The sequence below is a fragment of the Corvus cornix genome, chromosome 2 (genome assembly GCF_000738735.6).
Source record: "Corvus cornix cornix isolate S_Up_H32 chromosome 2, ASM73873v5, whole genome shotgun sequence".
NCBI lineage: Eukaryota > Metazoa > Chordata > Aves > Passeriformes > Corvidae > Corvus > Corvus cornix.
The window spans coordinates 81,051,493-81,068,936 of record NC_046333.1 but is presented as its reverse complement, the minus strand read 5'-3'; the positions used below and the strand labels follow the sequence as shown (position 1 = coordinate 81,068,936).

At 42.7% G+C, this 17,444-nt stretch overlaps 1 protein-coding gene across 1 annotated transcript in view; it reads left to right on the top strand.

Moving 5' to 3' along the window:
- Nucleotides 1–658: 658 nt before the first annotated feature.
- ANKRD33B (ankyrin repeat domain 33B) overlaps nt 659–17,444 on the top strand; it is a 54,079-nt gene continuing 37,293 nt past the window's right edge. Inside the window, exon 1 of the mRNA XM_039549382.1 lies at nt 659–1,288. Within this exon, the coding sequence (XP_039405316.1) occupies nt 857–1,288 (432 nt within the window). The 5' untranslated portion in view covers nt 659–856. The remainder of the gene's footprint in view (nt 1,289–17,444) is intronic.

Below are 17,444 nucleotides of genomic sequence, written 5' to 3'. Positions count from 1 at the left end.
TACATTATTCCTCTCAACCTAATCTCCAAATGCCTTCCATAAAAAGTACGTGCCTGACATGTCTACAGCTGGTAAAGCGCCAGGGCTGATTTAATGAATTACTTGCTTCTGAAGCTCTGCTTCGAAGCACGGAAATTCTGTGCCATCATTCCCTTTAGTTTCAGTATTTATTTCAAAACACGAATTCTGCACGGGCTAGTTGTATTCCTGAAAAGTTTTGCGTACGTCGCTGCAATCGCGGCTCTCGGGACCGCAGTTGGTGCTGAAGGAAGGACCAGTGGCAGCCGCGGGTCCCGCCGGCCCCACTCCCGCCCCTGCCTCCCGCGGGCGGGCTCGGCGCGGGCCCTTTGAGCCCAGCAGCGCAGCGGAGGGGCCCGGGGGCGCTCAGGACGCTGCGGTCCCGCACCTGCAGCTCGGTGCCCGCAGGGAGCAGCCGCGGCAGCCGCCCGTTCCCCCCGCACACCGCCCCGGCACCGCGCCCCGCCGCTAAACCCGAGCCCCAATCTCCTCACAGCGATGCTGAGCGGATTACGGGCCGGGCGTTTGACAACAGCCTGCGCTGCCCAGAGCCGCCCTGCCCGCCCGCAGCCTCTCCCCGCTCCCCGCGGCGGCGGCAGCTCCCCCGGGCCGGGCCGGCGGCGGTGACCGGCCCCCGCGGACCCTCCCCCGCAGGCGGCGGCATGCCCCGGCCCGGGGAGCCGCCGGGCTGCCGCGGGGCGACCCGCGGGACGGGGCTGACACTTGCGTGAGCGGGGCAGCGGCACCCGAGCCCGGCGAGGCAGAGCCGCGGCTGCCGGGCGCCCTGAGCGCCCCGCGGGGCCCAGCGCAGCTCCCGCGCCCCGGCCCCGCGGCCGGCATGGTGCTGCTGTCGGGGCACGGCGAGCAGCTGCCCGGGGAGCGGGTCTGCCCCGCGCCCGCCGCCGCCAAGGAGATGCCCGCCGCCGAGGCGGAGAGCAGCCCCGAGCAGGGGGCGGCGGAGGCTGCCGCCGAGGAGCCGGACGAAGAGGAGGAAGAGGAGAAGGAGGAGGAGGAGGATTGCCAGGAGTACGAGGACTTCTCCGAGCTGCCCGACACCTGCAGCATCGCCTCAGACGACTCCTTCTACCCTCCTGGGGGGCTGGAGGACGACGACGAGGACCTGTGGTCCCTAGAGGGGGACGACCGCGACAGCCCCGAGGCGCTCAGCCTCTTCCGAGCCTGCTGCACTAATAACAGCATCGTGCTGAAGGCGCTCATCCGCCAAGGCCCCCAGGAGGAGGAGGTGCGGGAGGCCGACCGCAACCGCAGGGTGAGCATCCCGCGCCGCGCCCCCGGCAGCCCGGGCATCCCGCCCGGGGCAGAGCGGCTCCCCGGCCGCCTCACCGCCGAGCGGAGCCGGGGCAGCAGCCGTGCGGCTGCTGGGTGACACCCCTCTCCTTTCCTGGGGGGCTGCTCTGCAGCCCAGTGGGGACGGGACCCCAGGCAGCGAGGAGCAGAGAAGGGCGTGACGCTTCGCCTTGCCAGCCCTGACTTTCCACCTTTGGCTAAGGAAGGGTCCGGTTTATGGGATAAGACAGAGGTTGAGATGAGATTCCAGTTTTCCCGCGAGCAGTTTTGAATTGAGTTTTGTTTTCCCACAGTTTATTGGGAACCGAGAGTGGCATCATTGGTAATGGTTGTGTTCAGCATCAAAAAACCTTCCTTTTTTCTGGGCTCTTCATGCCCTGCAGTACTTTATGATGTTCACCTTGAAAATCTGAACCACTAACAAAAGTTTTTGTTGGGGGGGGAGGGGAGGGTTGATGTGTGTGGTTTTTGTTTGTTTGTTTGTTTTGGGGTTGTTGCTGTGTTTGGTAGTTTGTGGGGTTTTTAAATTATGTTTATTTTTTCTTTCTGCTTTAGCTGCTCCCAAAATGTAAGCTTGTTCCTCGTTCCTAGACTGCCTAGCAGGGCTCAGGGTATTCCTGTGCTGAAATCAGAATCAGAGTTCTCCTTGTATTTATTTTGTTGCTGACAATCGGGTTTTGGGGTTTGTGTCAGTACAAGGTTTGTGGTTCAGTTTTTGCCTGTTACTTAGTTAATTGCAGGGACAGAAGTGTACTTCACTAAATCAGAAGGTGAAAACTGGGGAAAGATTTCCAGATTAATATGTAACTGGGACATTTGAACAGCAGTATTGAAGATTACCAATATTACTACAGTTTGTTTTAAACTGAAGAAGTTTTTCCGCATAAACAGTCTGCAAAAACAGTTCTGTGACTATTCTGTGAGAGCAGTGTTTTGAAAGGAAACCTGTGTTGTTTTAATTGGACAAGTAACTTGCACATTCTGGCAACATAAGTGGTCTTTGCATTGAAAAGAATGCCATAATTTGCATTTGGTTCTGTCTGGAGAGGGGCTTTTCTTGTGTCTTAGATACATGTACATACAGGGCTTTTCCTACAAATATCTTTACTTCTGCTCCAAAGGATTGGTTTTAATACAGATTTTTAGTGATCTGACGTACTGCAAATTTCTAAAAGACAAAATGTCGTATTAACACATCTAAGGGAGAAGCAACCAGTGGCGTGAGGGTGGGAATGAGCAACATAAGACAGACATAGTTTACATAAATTCTTCTGCCCAGGCCAGGATATGGCGTGGTTATGCTTTAGCTGGTAACATGTGAGATCCAATTGTACATTATGGGATATTTTGAAGATCCTGCAGATACACCTTTCCCATATATCAGTGCTGTGCCTGGGCTGGAGCCCAACCCCAGCCCTGACATTGTGTGGGGGTTGGGCTCCAGCCTCTGCTAAGGTCCATTGATTCAGCATATTTCAGGTGTGTGACAATGCAGGAGGTTTGGCCCCTCCATACATGTGGCATAAAGGGCCAAGTGCCCCAGAGCTGTCCCTTCTGAAAAGGTGGCCTTCCTGCCCAACAGAGGGCAAGCAGCTGGCTGTGAGGAGCCACAGGAACCCTCCCTCTCAGGGCTGGGGTCCTGCAGACCTCAGACAACAGGTATGACAAAACTCAGCACAAGCATCAGCCCTCATCCCGCAGCTGCTCTTTTGGCAAAGGTGATCAGATCAGGGTTGGGAAAGCAGCAAATTCCCCTGTTTGGACAGCCCTCCCTTCACCATCCCCCTTCCCAAAAAGCAAGTTGCTCTTTATCTCTTCATCTTCAGAGAAAGGAGACAAAATTTTAGTTTGGATCTGAAAAGAAAGTTTATTTTCTTTATTCATACTGTAAAAAACTCAAAAAACAACAAAACAAACCAAAAATCTACTTAGGCAAATATTCCATTTGACCTGAAATTAAACATTGGCATAAAATTCTGTTTTCTTCATTTTTTATGAAAACAAAGTAAAAGATTCTGGAATTCAGCAACTTGTGAAGCTACAGGAATAATGTGGTAGACATGAGTTCTCTCTCCCTCTGCCTCCCTCACAGAAGTGCCCCAATCACAGCAGTACAGAGCAGGACAGTCTGTCTTTTCCAGACAGATGTGAATGGATTGCGAGAAATCTTTTGACTAGGAACCTGAAACTTCAGGTGTGACTCCTGCTCAGGGATATCCAGGCAAATCCTCATTTTTTTTCCAAAGAAAACCACCTTTGTGAGAACTTTACCTAACAAAACGAAAGTTTCGCTCAGGTCTTTTGTTGCCCTTTCTGTGGAGTTTTTTGTAGCTCTTCAATTTGAATACAACATCTTTGGACATTATCAATGAACAAAACAATTTTGCTGCCACAAAGTAACAGGACAGGTTACCCATACCTGGTGTGCTAATGAAGTTTTGTAGTTGCTGAAACTAAAGCTACTGCTGGCATTTGGCATCTTTTTTTTCAAGGATCATGTTTGTCTACAATGCTGTCTTGAATGCGTTTATTGGAAAGCTCTACGATTTTTTCTTATTTTTTCATTTTCTTTTTTTACCTCTCTTTTTTAAACTTTTTTTTCTTTTATTTTTTTCCACACTGTGAACAAATAAGATGAACTTGTATTTCTTCTAAGTTTTAGTTTCTTTTCCATGAGGCAGGAGAGAGAATGAAGAATAACTTGCTTTCTGAGAAGTGGGGTGGTGAAGGGAGGGCTGTCCAACTGAGGATATTAACTATTTTCACCCTCCTGATCTGATAACCTCAGGTATGGATGTACAGTATGGTTTCATTTTCACAATTTCTAAATCAGGTTTTCTTCAAAACAGACAAAACAAGAAACAAGTTATTGTAGTAAGACAATATTTTGATTCTGAAAGAAAATAAACTCAGCTCACAAACTGTAAAGTGAAGAAACTTCCAAATGCCCTAAGTTGGGCACAAAGAGCCTGCTTTGTTTTTAGTTACTTTTACTTTGTCCTTAAAGTGTACATGTATAAATTTAAGATGTAGAAGCAATTCTCCTGAAAATGCTAGGATCCAGAGGTACCCTTACTTATTTTCCTCCACCCTTTGTGCCAAAATACATCAATTGTCTCTTTTGAGTCAATTTGCCAAGCCTGGATTGTGGCTCTTTGTGTCATTTTTCCAGAAGCATGTTTTCCCCATAGTCTGTTCATGAGCTGCAGAACCTCCTGCCAGGCACAAGTTTTCATTAAATTCACCTTCCTGCAGTAAATCAGACTCCACAACATCTGATTTATTAGTCACCACATGTAGCCTGAAGATCTGTACCTTCCCTGTCTTGTTTTCATTACTGTCAAGACAACAACAGTTTATATATCATTGACTGCAGAGGATCCCCAAAGGGCTGATCCCCTCCTCTTCTTTTGCACTGCTCTCTACACATGGAATCCTGAAAGACTGGATTGGTACTGCTGATTTCCTCTCCTTGCCCAAGTTAATACTGAAATGTTTGGAAAATAACTATGACAGCATATAATATACTAATCATACACAGTGCAGGGTGACCTCTCATTCTGTAATGTTTGTGTATTTACCCTAACAGTAAAGAGGGATTTGAAAATAGACACAGGAAAATAAAATCATGGCTCTGGTGAAATTTTCTGACCTGACTGAGACCATAGCATCATTTGACTAATGGTGCTAACTTTTCACCTTCTTGCTTGGGGACTGGTTCTCCTTCCTCACTAGCCAAATTTCTAGAATTTTAGATATTTTTATCTCATTATCTTAACATCACTTAATATCAAATTTTGCCTGGTGATCAGGATTATATATATACTCAGAAAGACAGAGTTTCAAAATCTGGTGTTACCTAACTGTATAATGCAAGCAAATTTAGAAATTTGCCATGACAATAGAGAAGGCATTAAGAGATGGGGGAGAGAGAAAAGAAGGAAAAGAACATTCCCTTTGCCAGATTGAAAATAATCACTGCAGCTGATCCACAGTAAGTTTTTGTGTTGATCTTACAGGTGGCATAGCCCATATTAGCAAGAATATTCTGTTGTAGTCTTTTTCAGTTTTTCTTTTTTGTGTCATTGTTCAATGAGTGTTTTGGCCAGTTCCATGGACAGCTATGGATGTAACTGTGGGAGTGTTTCTCTGAAAGCAGCCTAGGCTTGCTTGTGTGCTGCACACTGTGAGTGGGTGTTTTGGAATGGCATCACTCACCTGGTTTCCTTACTGGATCCATGGTGGTATCCATCAGACCTGTCGTGTTGTTCTTGCTCTGTGCTGCTGGCTGCTCCTCTGGCTCTGTACAGCCACAATGAAACTTCCTCAGGCCACTCGCCCAGTTCAGGGAGCATTACCCTTCAGAGTTTTTCACAGAGCAATGCACAGTGAATCCTCCATGGAGCTGACACCTGAATTTGTCTTTGCCAAAGGGCTGGGCTTCTGAAATTGCAACTGGTTGTGAAGGACAGGGAGCCAGTGGTTCAATTCCCACTTTCTGGGTGAGGGAACTTTGTGTTGGATAATGCTTTTCTAGAAAGTCATGTATCGCAAAAAGTGCCAGAGCTTGTGTAACACTCCATTAACTTGTTTTATTATTTTTTTTTTAATCTTCAGGATATTAACTTGCAAAAACAAAAAAATCAGGAGTCCAGCATTTTCTGGTAAGGGATGAAGTTCTCCCTGTCCCATATTACTTTTCAGTTTTCATGGCATGTAGCTTAATTCATCCCATGTCAGAAAAAGGATTTGAAAAACATCATCTACTACAGTGCTCAGAATATTTTTTTAAATTATTATTTTCATAAACAGCTTCAGTTCCTTCATATTATCTTATACAACACATTCTCATGGAAACAATTGTATTGAAACTTAACATCATGACACTAAACCATAAAAGGGAATTTTTTTTGGGTGAAAGTACTTTTAAAAAGACTCTAACAACAAAAGTAATCTAATTTAAATCCTTTTAAAAGTACAGAAATACTCAAATGCAGTAAAAAATATCCCTGGAAATACATGTTTGTGCTTAAAAGGGAAGTGAGTAGGGTAAAGAATTGTAGATGTCAAAAGAAAAAAGAAGGGGGAATTCTTCAAATACAGTAATTACAGCTCAAGGTAAGCCATTAGAAAGGAGTAGATAGAGCATGGAAAATAAGAAGTGAGCTGGCTAAGAGGGAATTTGGTGAGCTAACCAGAGCATGAACCAGACTGATGCAGGTAGACACTCAGAGGCATTATCAGCAGAGCGTGGGCAGGTTAGCTGTCTGCCTGCTCTTGTCTGTGTTCATCTGAAGTATTAGGTGAGTAATGCCTTTGTAAACCTGGCACAAGAAGATATCCTTTAAAATAACTTTACTGAAGAAAAAGTATGTGCACGGAACATAATTTCTGTCGATTAAAGAGAACAATTAATAAAGACCATGAGGGTGTGTAGACATAAAGATTGGGAATGCAGGTCTTTAGCTTACTGCTGGAAATGCATGGTCTGACCAGACTGCGTCCTCCATGGAGCTGACAGATAATTTGTACTTAGATATAATTATACATTTATATTATAAAAAGATATAATTTGTACTTAGTGTCAAAAGTAGCAATAGCTAATAGATGTAACTCATACTTCAAATACAGATTTGAAGACCACATGAGAAAGTTGTGCAAGTTTAGTCTAGTTTCAAGCGGTACAACTTTTAGAGAAACCAGAGGAAGAACAGTTTCCTTGAAGAATTTTGACAAATTGCTCAATGCCAAGTACATGGAACAGGAGGGGTGTTTTTAGTCTGACTGTCACCTGACACTGAACCGTGCCGTAAATCAAATGTGTCCTGATGGGAGAGGGAGTTTTAAAAGTCCTTGCAAGGAGTTCATGAAAACAAACAAAGACTTTCCTGGAGTTTCACTGCTGCCAGACTGTTGTTTATTAAGTCTTATCAAAGAAACAGAGTCACTGGCGTGACCCAGGCATAACATAGAGCAGCGAAAGAAGGAGAGAATTGTGTGTTTATCAAGATTTACACAGCCTTTTAAAGATAATTTAACCAATGGTTACTAAAAACGTATATTATTTTCACTTTCCTACCAATTATTCAGTAACACAGCCAGGAACTGCGGAATTTTTTGTCCAATCATCCCAAATTACTTTTACTGCAGATTATGGAGTAGTAAAGGAAGAAGAAGAAGGTTTGGAGAACAACAACAATCATCCATTTTGATGTCTTTTGCTCTTATCTATTTACTACAAAGAGAAGCCTAAAACCTCTAAATTTTTCACCCTTTGACAATCTTACATAGTAGTCTATCACCTAATTCACACCACTGTATTTTCCAGTTCTTGTCTGATAGTAGGCAGTTTTTTCCAAGGTTGGAGGTTAAAACAGCGTAGTTCAGGGGGGTAAAAACCCTTCAAAACAGGCAGAGAAATATTCTTGGCACTCTGAGTTCCTACAGTAGCCCAGAAGTAAAGGTCACATCAATTTTCAGTTCTACTTTAAGCAATGTTTCACGTTAGTGTCTTAAGTCAAGTATGTGGACTTGCAGGACTCCTCAGAGATGCAGGGATGATCCTGGTTACCCAGCTGAGTACAGGCTGACTCCAGATGTTACAAATTATACCTGCATTTTAAATCTAATTATAGCCTAACAAGACTGATTGTCTGGGACAACTTTCATCAGTAATTATGACGGATATAGAATGTGTTTTTAATATAACATGTCCATAACACATGGGATTTTGGGATACCTTACTGCCTTTTCCTAGGAGAATATTTGAGTTTTATTTCACAGTGCACATTGTGACAATGCAAATGCCTTCATCGCATTAGGAAATTCAAATTGATATTCTCATGGAGGAATTACTCAAGACAGAATATTGGCACTAATTTCCTTTTGTAAAGCTTCTTGAGATTTCTCAGTGTTTACTGAAGAGTCTTAGGAAGTTGAAACAGACAACACTGCTACAAAGCATCTGATTACTGAAAAAATGGGTCCTGTTGAGCTTCAGTAGCATATAGGAGGCACTGGACTTCAAGTATGCTGGGAAAGGGAGTGGTTCTAAAAGCCCCCATATTCCCAAATTCTTCAGCTCCAAGCTAGGTGCCAGTAAGGCAACAGTGGTAGCTTGCCTTACCAAGGCTTTAGTTCTCAAGGTAAGGGCTCTGAGGAAGAAAGAAGAACTGTAGAAGTGTTCCAGTCTCGGGCAGCAGGTTCAAAGCTGCCTGCTGAGAGGTACCACAGGAGCGGTGAGTTCGGGTGCCAGCTGTGATGGGCAGCAGGTCTCCAGTGCCACACCTTTCAGCATCATCAAGGGCTTGACTCTCATGTCCTTTGGTCCTGCTGGTGCTGGAAGCAGTGATCTGGGCTGTGGCTCTTGGCGGCTCCCGAGTCAGGGTTGACAGATGGAAAGGCAGGGACAGGAGTGTCAGCCCCTCATCAGGGAGTTCCCTTTTCAGAGGTGCGAGACTCAATCGTCTTTCACTCAGTCTGACTTTTTGCTGGGTTTCAGGGGACATTTCAGAAAGGGTTTTGAAAAAGGCATTAATGTTCAGTTTTGCATGTAGCATAGAAACCTCTAGCTATCATCTTAATTTTAGTCACACAGTCTTGTATATGTGCTTGGGAATATAAACCATGGCAATAAGTTGAAAATAAAAAATGTTGAACAAAGAGTACAAGTAATCAAAACACGTATTTGGATATATCCAGACATTTCAGCAGGTGCTGTTATGTTCAAAATCTGTTCTACTACTCAAGAAGAAATAGACAGAAAGATAAAAACCACAAAGCTCCATTATACATTTTGGAAAATATTACTGTGTGACAGACACCAACAAAAATCAGGTGTTTTACTGTAATACTTCTATATGTTGGTAGTACTTCATCTTCGCAGAGGAGATGGAGTAGCAACTCTTGTATGACTTTACAGGTGTTGGTTGCTTCCCACCAGATGAGCTGAATGTACATCAAGTTTATTTAAAATTACATTTCATTAAAATACATTTTTCTTCCTCTAAAGAGAAGCAATACATAATCACCAACTAAAATTCACTGTTAATTTTGAAATAAAGATAGACTTGGGAGGTGTAAGCAGCCTTTTACTTATAGAAAATCCTGCTAGATGAGCATGGGGGGGTGTGTGTACATTGCCAAAGAAAACCATCTCTGGCACGAGAGCACATGTGCAGCTCAGCTCACGTCCACCCTATGCAGGGTTAACCTCTCTGGTGTGGACCAAAGGTGGCCACAGAGCCAGCGCTTGGCCTGGATTTTCCCTGAATCCCAAGCTGTTCTCCTAATCCGTTCACAGTTTTTAGGCTTTTGAATTCAAATGCCCAAACTAGCATTTGTTGCGTTATGGTTTTGGAAATCATTAACTATGCTGGTACTAAAATTGGTAAAATACCTATTTGCACATGCTGTATGCTTATTTCAGATATGATAAGATAGGATAACAGAGATCATAAGATGCTCCAGTTTTTCCCAAATTGGAATTTTGGTCATTAATTTCCATAACTTTTCCAGTTCTTGTACTTTGTTTAGACAAGTTATTCTGTTTGGGGTAGGTTTGGTGGAGTGTTTAGCAATTGGCATAAGTACTATATTGCCTGCTAACAATTTTCCTGCATGTTCTTTCTGTATCATCTGTCATTACACTGGGGCATTAGGTTTATCTTTTGTGACTGAGGTAGAGTTGGACTAAAAACTAGTGGTAGATTTACTAAAAACTGCCGGTAGATTTTTTAAAATAGAAAAGAAAATCTCTGGAGAATGTGAAAGCAATGAAGAATTCCCAAAGACCTTATCTGAGACAGGAGTTCACCTTTAATATTTTCATAGATGAAGTTTCTCTCAGAAGCTTACCATTTTAAATTATTTAAAATGTTATGCCACATAGGTTTGAATTTACCCATTTCTAAGTGTTCTTTAATTAAATACAATAATGGAAACCCTCCAACCTGGGCTAAATATAATCCTGTAGCATACTCAGTGAGTCACAATAAGAAATAATCAAGTACTGTAGGAAGGGGATTGTTGTCACAGAGTCTGTGGTTGCACATCTGGCAATGAATTAGCAATTCAGATTGTATCCACTGTGGGAAAAACCCACTAAGTGGAAATAGTTCCCATTTCTCAATTCTATTATTTTCTATTATGTCTGTTAAATTCCACAGGGAGCAATTTGAAAGCAAGATGATGCAAAGTGGGAATGACTCATGGTTGGGCTTTTGTTGCTTCACGTTTCGGATGTGTAACGCTCTAAGCCTGATCCTGTAATACCGACTCACAGATGAGGGCCGGGGTATTTTTTTTTTGGTTTTTGCCTCTTAGTACATGAGGCCTCACCTTTGGGACAGCTTGTGTGTAGACAGACCAACTGCTGGCGACAAGAGACGCTGCCAGCAGCCACCAGAGCTCAGAACTGGGCTTGTGGAGAAGTTTTGAAGTTTTTCTATTCCTACAGGGGGGAGGCTTATGCAGAATCCATTGTCATTAGTTTTCTGAAGTTCAAAAGTGGCAGATAATGGAACATATTCAATCTGTTCATAAAAGGAGCCTTTCAGGTGGTATTTGGCTTCATTTTTTTCTTTACAAAACCTAGATATCTTGCTATTTGTAGCTAATAGTAAGAAGGCTCAGCTCACCTGTTTAGCATTTGATTGGGAAACATAGGAAGGGTATCCATGTATTCATAAAAGTGTCTTTAAGTGTGGATGAAAGGAAAGGGAAGACTTTCTTTGAAAAGTGGTATGGTACTTGTGTGTATCTGCAAGTATCATATGAGTTTGATAAAGGATCCAAGAGAAGGCAGAGTCAAAGCTCAGCCCTACAAAAGAGTTCATTTAAAATATTTTCCTTTCTACAGAGCTTTCTACAGATTTTCTATAAAAAGAATGAAGTAGCAATAGTTTGTTAGACAAAGAGTGTAGGATAACACATATGAATGAAAATGAAATGAAATTAAATGAAATACCGCAAATATTAATGAAATACCACAAATACTAATGAAATCGAAGTGTTTTACAGAGCCCTTCTGAGTTAGTAAAAAATATAAATATAGTAGAGGAGTTTTCTGGTTACATTGAGACCAGCTGTACTACACAGTAAGTGCCTAGAAGCCTGGAACAATGCCAGCCAGAGGAAATCTATGTCTGGGAAGCATGAGGTTACTTTCCCTGCTGTACTGCAGGCACTTTGCAGGCACACCTCTGTGTTAGGTGAGTCTTGTCTGCAGAGAAAACTGGGCAGCACAACCCATATCAGAGACACTGCTCTGCCACACTGCTTCAGCAGAGCTCCCCATGCAGAGCTGCCAACCTGGAATAAAACACACAGTGTTCCTGGGGGAACAGCCTGGCCAGGGGTTTGAGGGGGGAGCAAAACCATTCGTGGGTGACAGGGAAGGAAAACACTTAATTTCAAGGTCTCTGGGAATTGGGGTGAAAGCCTCTTGTATCCCAGGGACAGGTGCAATCCCCCAGGCAGAGATTGTCCCACACATGCAAGCAGTGGCTCAGGTGGTTCTGGGATCCCCCATTAACCTCCTGCCAGCACCAGTCAGTGGGACAGAGACCAAGCTGTGCTGAGTCCTGCTGTCATTTATGTGGGGTGGGACCGAACCTTCCGTGCCGCCTACCTATGGCTGTGGTTTCTTTTGTTTTACTGCACTCGTGCTGTATGGGCTGCAGGCATTTTGCAGTCCAGAAAATTCTTGCTTTTGTGAGGATGCAACAAGGATACCCCAAGTGTGAAGATATCCATGAGCAGAACTGCCTGTGGAAAAGGAACTTCAGCTAAGTACTAGACACATGTTAATCTTTTTAGTACCTTACTTGAAGTCAGATGTCTCAGTGCATTTACAATTCTTATCTCCATAAAATTTCCCATGAAGTGTATAGGATCCTTCACATATATGTGGAAAACTCCTTGCAAAGCAAATTAATTAAACGTGACAGGCAAGAGCTGCCTCACCAAATTACAACTGTGGCAATAAAAATAATTGCCCAAAGACTTTGAAAAAGTTGCATTTGAGTTTTAAAAATATAATCAGATGTCATAATCCTTTCCCACAATACATGACCTCCCAATCATCCTGTTAGTGATACATGAAGCAAACTCTGAAATATTTAATACTCAAGTTAGACATTTTAGAAGCAGTAAGTTTCTAAAGCACTTGAAAGGAGGTTGTGGTAAGGTGGGGGTCATCCTCTTTCTCCCAGATAATGAGTGATAGGACAAGAGGAAATGTCCTCAGTTTGGGTACTAAAAAAATGTCTTCACTGAAACAGTAGTTAAAAAGGGAATCTGTATGAGGAGCTGCAGAAGTCACTTGGTTTGCTCAGCCTGGAGAAGAGAAGACTGAGGAGAAACCTCATTGCAGTCACAACTTCCTCATGAGGGGAAGAGGAGGAGCAGACACTGATCTCTGCTCTGTGGTCACCAGTGAAAGGACCCAGAGGATGGCCTGAAGCTGAGTTATGAGAGGTTTAGGCTGGATATTAGAAAAGGGTTTTTCACCCAGAGAATGATTGGTCGCTGGAACAGGGTCCCCAGGGCAGTGGTCACAGCATCAGCCTGAGAGTTAAAGAAGTGTTTGGACAATTCTCTCAGACACAGGGTGTGATTCTTGGGGTGTCCTGTGCAGGGCCAGGAGCTGGACTTGATGATCCTGATGGGTCCCTTCTAGCTCAGATTATTCTGTGTGTTTCTGTCTAATTTTGTGATTAAGTATTGGAACAGGTTGTTCAGGGAAGTGGTGTAGTCAACATGCCCGGAAATGTTGAATAATGAGTAGATGTGGCACTTCACAATGTGGCTTAGTGAACATGGTGGCATTCCATTGAAGGCTGGATTTGATGATCTTGGAGGTCTTTTCCAGCCTTATTGATTCTAAGATTCTAATATCAGCAGCCCAGAACAAAAAAAGAGATGGTGAATAAATGTCAGCCTTTCTCTTAAATTTAATCCCCCAAATTATTTTCTTCTAAGACAAGAGATTATGAAATGTTTTTTACTTGCTATTGCCATTTTTTTCTTTCTGTGGGCATTTTTAGCTTGACCTAGTTTATGCTTATTACAGTCAGCACGGCTGATTTATGAGCAGAGGCTCCATGCACAGATGGGTGCAGGCAGAGCTGAGGTATTCAGGTATACATCTGTGGCAGTGTTCACAGATCACAAATGTACTTACCATCCTCTAAGGGTCTGAAGTCAAATGAGGGAAAAAAACATAACCTGAAGGTTTCAAGTAAGATTCCCCAGTGCTTCTCATATCTCAGGTCTAGCACTTTCTTTTCTGCTCTTGTTAAAACTGTGAAATCCCCCAGCTATCAGGTGTCAGCAAAAAGAGCTGTGATCTCTCTCTGGGTCTTCAATACCTGATGCTAGATTAGAAGGAGCTACCCTCCTGCAGCAGGTACACAGTAACCATGGGGCGAAATAGATCAACACTGCCGACTAAATGGCATAAATACGTGTGATCTGGGTGAAGATATCACAGAGAGGAAAGATTTTAAACAATACAGGGGTTCCTTTAGTGTCAGTGGAAAGAAAGAGTGACTCCAGTGCAGGCCATGGCAGTGCAGGAGCAGGGTGCCCAGGCACAGGCACTGACCCCACTGGGACAGTCCTGCCCTGCTGCTTCCAGCTCAGGTCCCAGCTGCTGTGTCTGCTGGAGCAGGGGGTCACAGCCTGCCTTACCTGCTCACAAGGGGCATCACATTCACAGATACTAACTAGTTAGGTGCGAAGTCCACTTCGTTTAGCTGTTGTGCATGAGTTACTGAAGCACACCTGCCCAGCAGAGTGAGCTGAGGGCTGCTGGCTTCAAGCTGGACTGCTTAGAGAGAAACACAGACATTCTGTTTGAAGACTTCAGCCTCTATCACTCTACACTGACTTTACTTTTTGGACAAGTTACGTGTGAAGAAGGGCAGAGTTCACAATCTTGTCATGAATATCCTTTGTAAGCTAGCCCACTCTCATTCATCTATCAATCTACTGAGCTTGAAAATTTAGGTCAAATATATCCAAATTAATGTTTTGAGAATTTATAATGATAAATATATTGTTTTGAGAATTTTAGGAAAAAAAAATCAGTACTTTTTTTCTGTAATATAAAATAGTAACTGTAATTGCAGTTGTGAGTTTAATGTGTGTATTGGCCCTTCTTTTCTGTTTACTCCCTGCCATTTACTTTCCATTTACTCTCCTCTGGGGATGAGGTTTTTAAAATAGTTCTTAGTTACCCTGTTTAGATTTCGAGTACTTGCCTAAAAATACTGTATGTTCCTCTTTCTCATGTAATTTCTATTTCTAGTACAGTGGCTGCATCAGTTGTGATTTATTACTAAATTGTTAGCGTGTATCATAAAGGAACTAAGAATTAGAGCAAAGCCTGTACAATTTGGCAGCTTATCAGTCACAGGGGAAAGGGCAAGTGAGCATTGTTCATGGCATGTAAACCCTAACAAAAACATTCAAATATTATCAGCATTTCTTTCACAAACTTGCTTCTCTTCCCAGAGCTGTCTCCTGCTGTTTCCTTTCAGATTTTAAGATCCTCAGGGAGTGCATCTGGAATTATTGGTGGAACTGCAATCAATAATATAATTCCAAAATACATGATTTTGAAGTTTACCTGTATGGGCTGAGCTTTTAGGATTATTGCTACAAAGCTATAACCATGTTATTTACAGAAATTCTACTGTTAATTCAAAAATCCAGTGTGAGGTTTACAAATGTTACGGGGAAGAAGGTAATTTTTGGCTGTAGAGTTTTGATAACAATGTTAGTTAGAATCAGTTAATTGCAACGAGCCTTCATTTTGGATATGTGATATTATTTGTTTCTTTCCAAAGATAGATTGAAGGAGTCAGATTCTGAAGGTAGCAGGAAACAGCCTGCCCATAATTTTTAGGTAGAAATGAAAATGCCAAATCTGCTTCTAAAAAGATTTCCATATTACTCAATATCATTCTCTCATTTTGTGTCAGAGAAATAGAAAAATAACTCCAAACACTGAGAAAAATATACAAAAATGTTCTGCTATTGTGTCTAGGTGCCTGAATACTGAGGGAGAAAAAAGTAAGTTTTACCATTCTTTCACTGCTACTCTGTGGTTTCTTTAGCTAATAAAGCTATAGAGTTCTCAGAAAATCTGGGATGAGAAATTGCAGCATTTGGTTAGTAATTGTAAAACCTCTAAGCATGTCAGCTTCCACGCCTCAAAGAAGAGAGAACAAAACCCAAACAGTATCTTCTGAAATCGTGAGGAAGACGAACTGTTAATTGGAATGTGTCCATATTTATTCTTATTTTTTGGATTCCATTTCTTTTCTTTTCTGTAAAGATTTGCTTTTCTCATTGATGTGAATAAAGGAAGATTTTAACAAACCTTCCTGTAGCTTTTACTATGCTGCAGCTTTTCTACACAAACCTAAGTGACTTTAATTCCTATTGAACTAAAAGTAAAAGCCAGCGGAAACTGACAACTTCACAGCCAACCTCATGATCAAGGCATTTTTAAAGAGTGATGAAAATTTTAGCAGTAGTGATAGGGGAAGCCAGGAATTACTTGGAAAATTGATTATATATTCTCTGAAAAGATCTTAAGTCTAAGTTAACATGAGGTTTTTCTTCTTAAGCAAATATTTAGGCCGGAGATATATGATGCAGAAAGGCACATATTAATGAGGTTATTCATGCCATAAAAATGTAATATGAATGAAGATATACAGAAAATAAAATGTTGTTAAATCAAAAATTTTCATATCTGGGTGTACAAGTTGTTTCCCTTGTACATGAATTTAAAAGAGAAGGAAATTATAAGTTGTTAGTTTTCCAGTAGAGGCAAGACCTTGGTATTTCCTCCCCGTGCTTTCTAATATCCAGCTGAGTAGGATAGGTTAGAACACACTTTTTTGAGGGTGGATGGGAGACATGACACTCCTGAATCAAAAATAAAAAAGATCATAACCTGTAAAAGAGTCTTTGTAGTCATTAAGGTACACATCCTTCAGTTTACTGCTCCTGTATGAGTCATTGCCTTTGCGCAGCTGATGCAGTTTCAGCTGACCTCTATCTCCTAACTGAGGCATGGAAGGGGTTTTCGCTCTCTTTTGGTAGAGCAGGGCAGAGTCTGGTAGGCTTCTGTAGCAAGTGGAATGTTCTCTGTGCAATAAAGGGCTCAGAGGCCTTGAAGTCTACACAGTTAGAATATCACCTCTTACCTTTTCAGAACTGAAAGTATAATTTGTACATTTCTTTGGCCAAAGAATGAGGTGGGAGTCAGACCTAGGAAATGAGACATTTAGCACTGGGTGATAAAATGAATATTAGAGGAATGTAAAAAATGCAGAACAGAAGGTGTAACTCTCAGTGCATCTGCTTCTTGTTACAGTGGGGATACTGTAACACACGTATATCAAACCAGGAGGCCTGTAGAAAGAAATATCTATGGACCAATTTTTGATAGATGTTTCAGAGATGTTTATTTCTCCAGCGGCATGGCCGGGGCTCTGCCGAGGAGCTGCTCAATCACGGGACCCCAGGGTCCTTTGCTGCGCAGGAGAACACAGAACAACCAATGGGGAACGAGGCTTACCAGGGGCAGGGAAACCCCGTGCTTCCCCCCAGGGCCCCTCTCCCAGGACTACATGGCAGGAGGAGGGCCCCAACATTTCAGCCATTTATTTTTAACAAAAGAGATGTAAAACTTAACATTGAAAACAACTGGATAAACATAACAAGAACAGTTTTAAAACAAAACAAGCTACCCTCCTGAGTCTTTATATGTCTAAACAGATTCTCCGGAACATCTTAAGGCTGACAGAAGGGAGACAGGACTCTCTGGGCATGCTTTGTGGGGAAACTGAGGCAGGAGAGGGTTTAATTTCTTCTCTCCCCCTTTTCATCCCCCACTTGGCATTGGAAAGGGATTTTTGGGGAAACAATTGGCAAAGGCATGGTTTTGTGAGGGAAACCATGGATGAAAAAACAGATTGGGAATACACTGGGGGTAATAGGATATAGGATAAAGGGGAAAGGTGGGATTAGGAAAGGGAGACTGTAGGGGGGGCTTACAATGGCGATACTGTCCAACATGACTACAATTTTTAGCATAT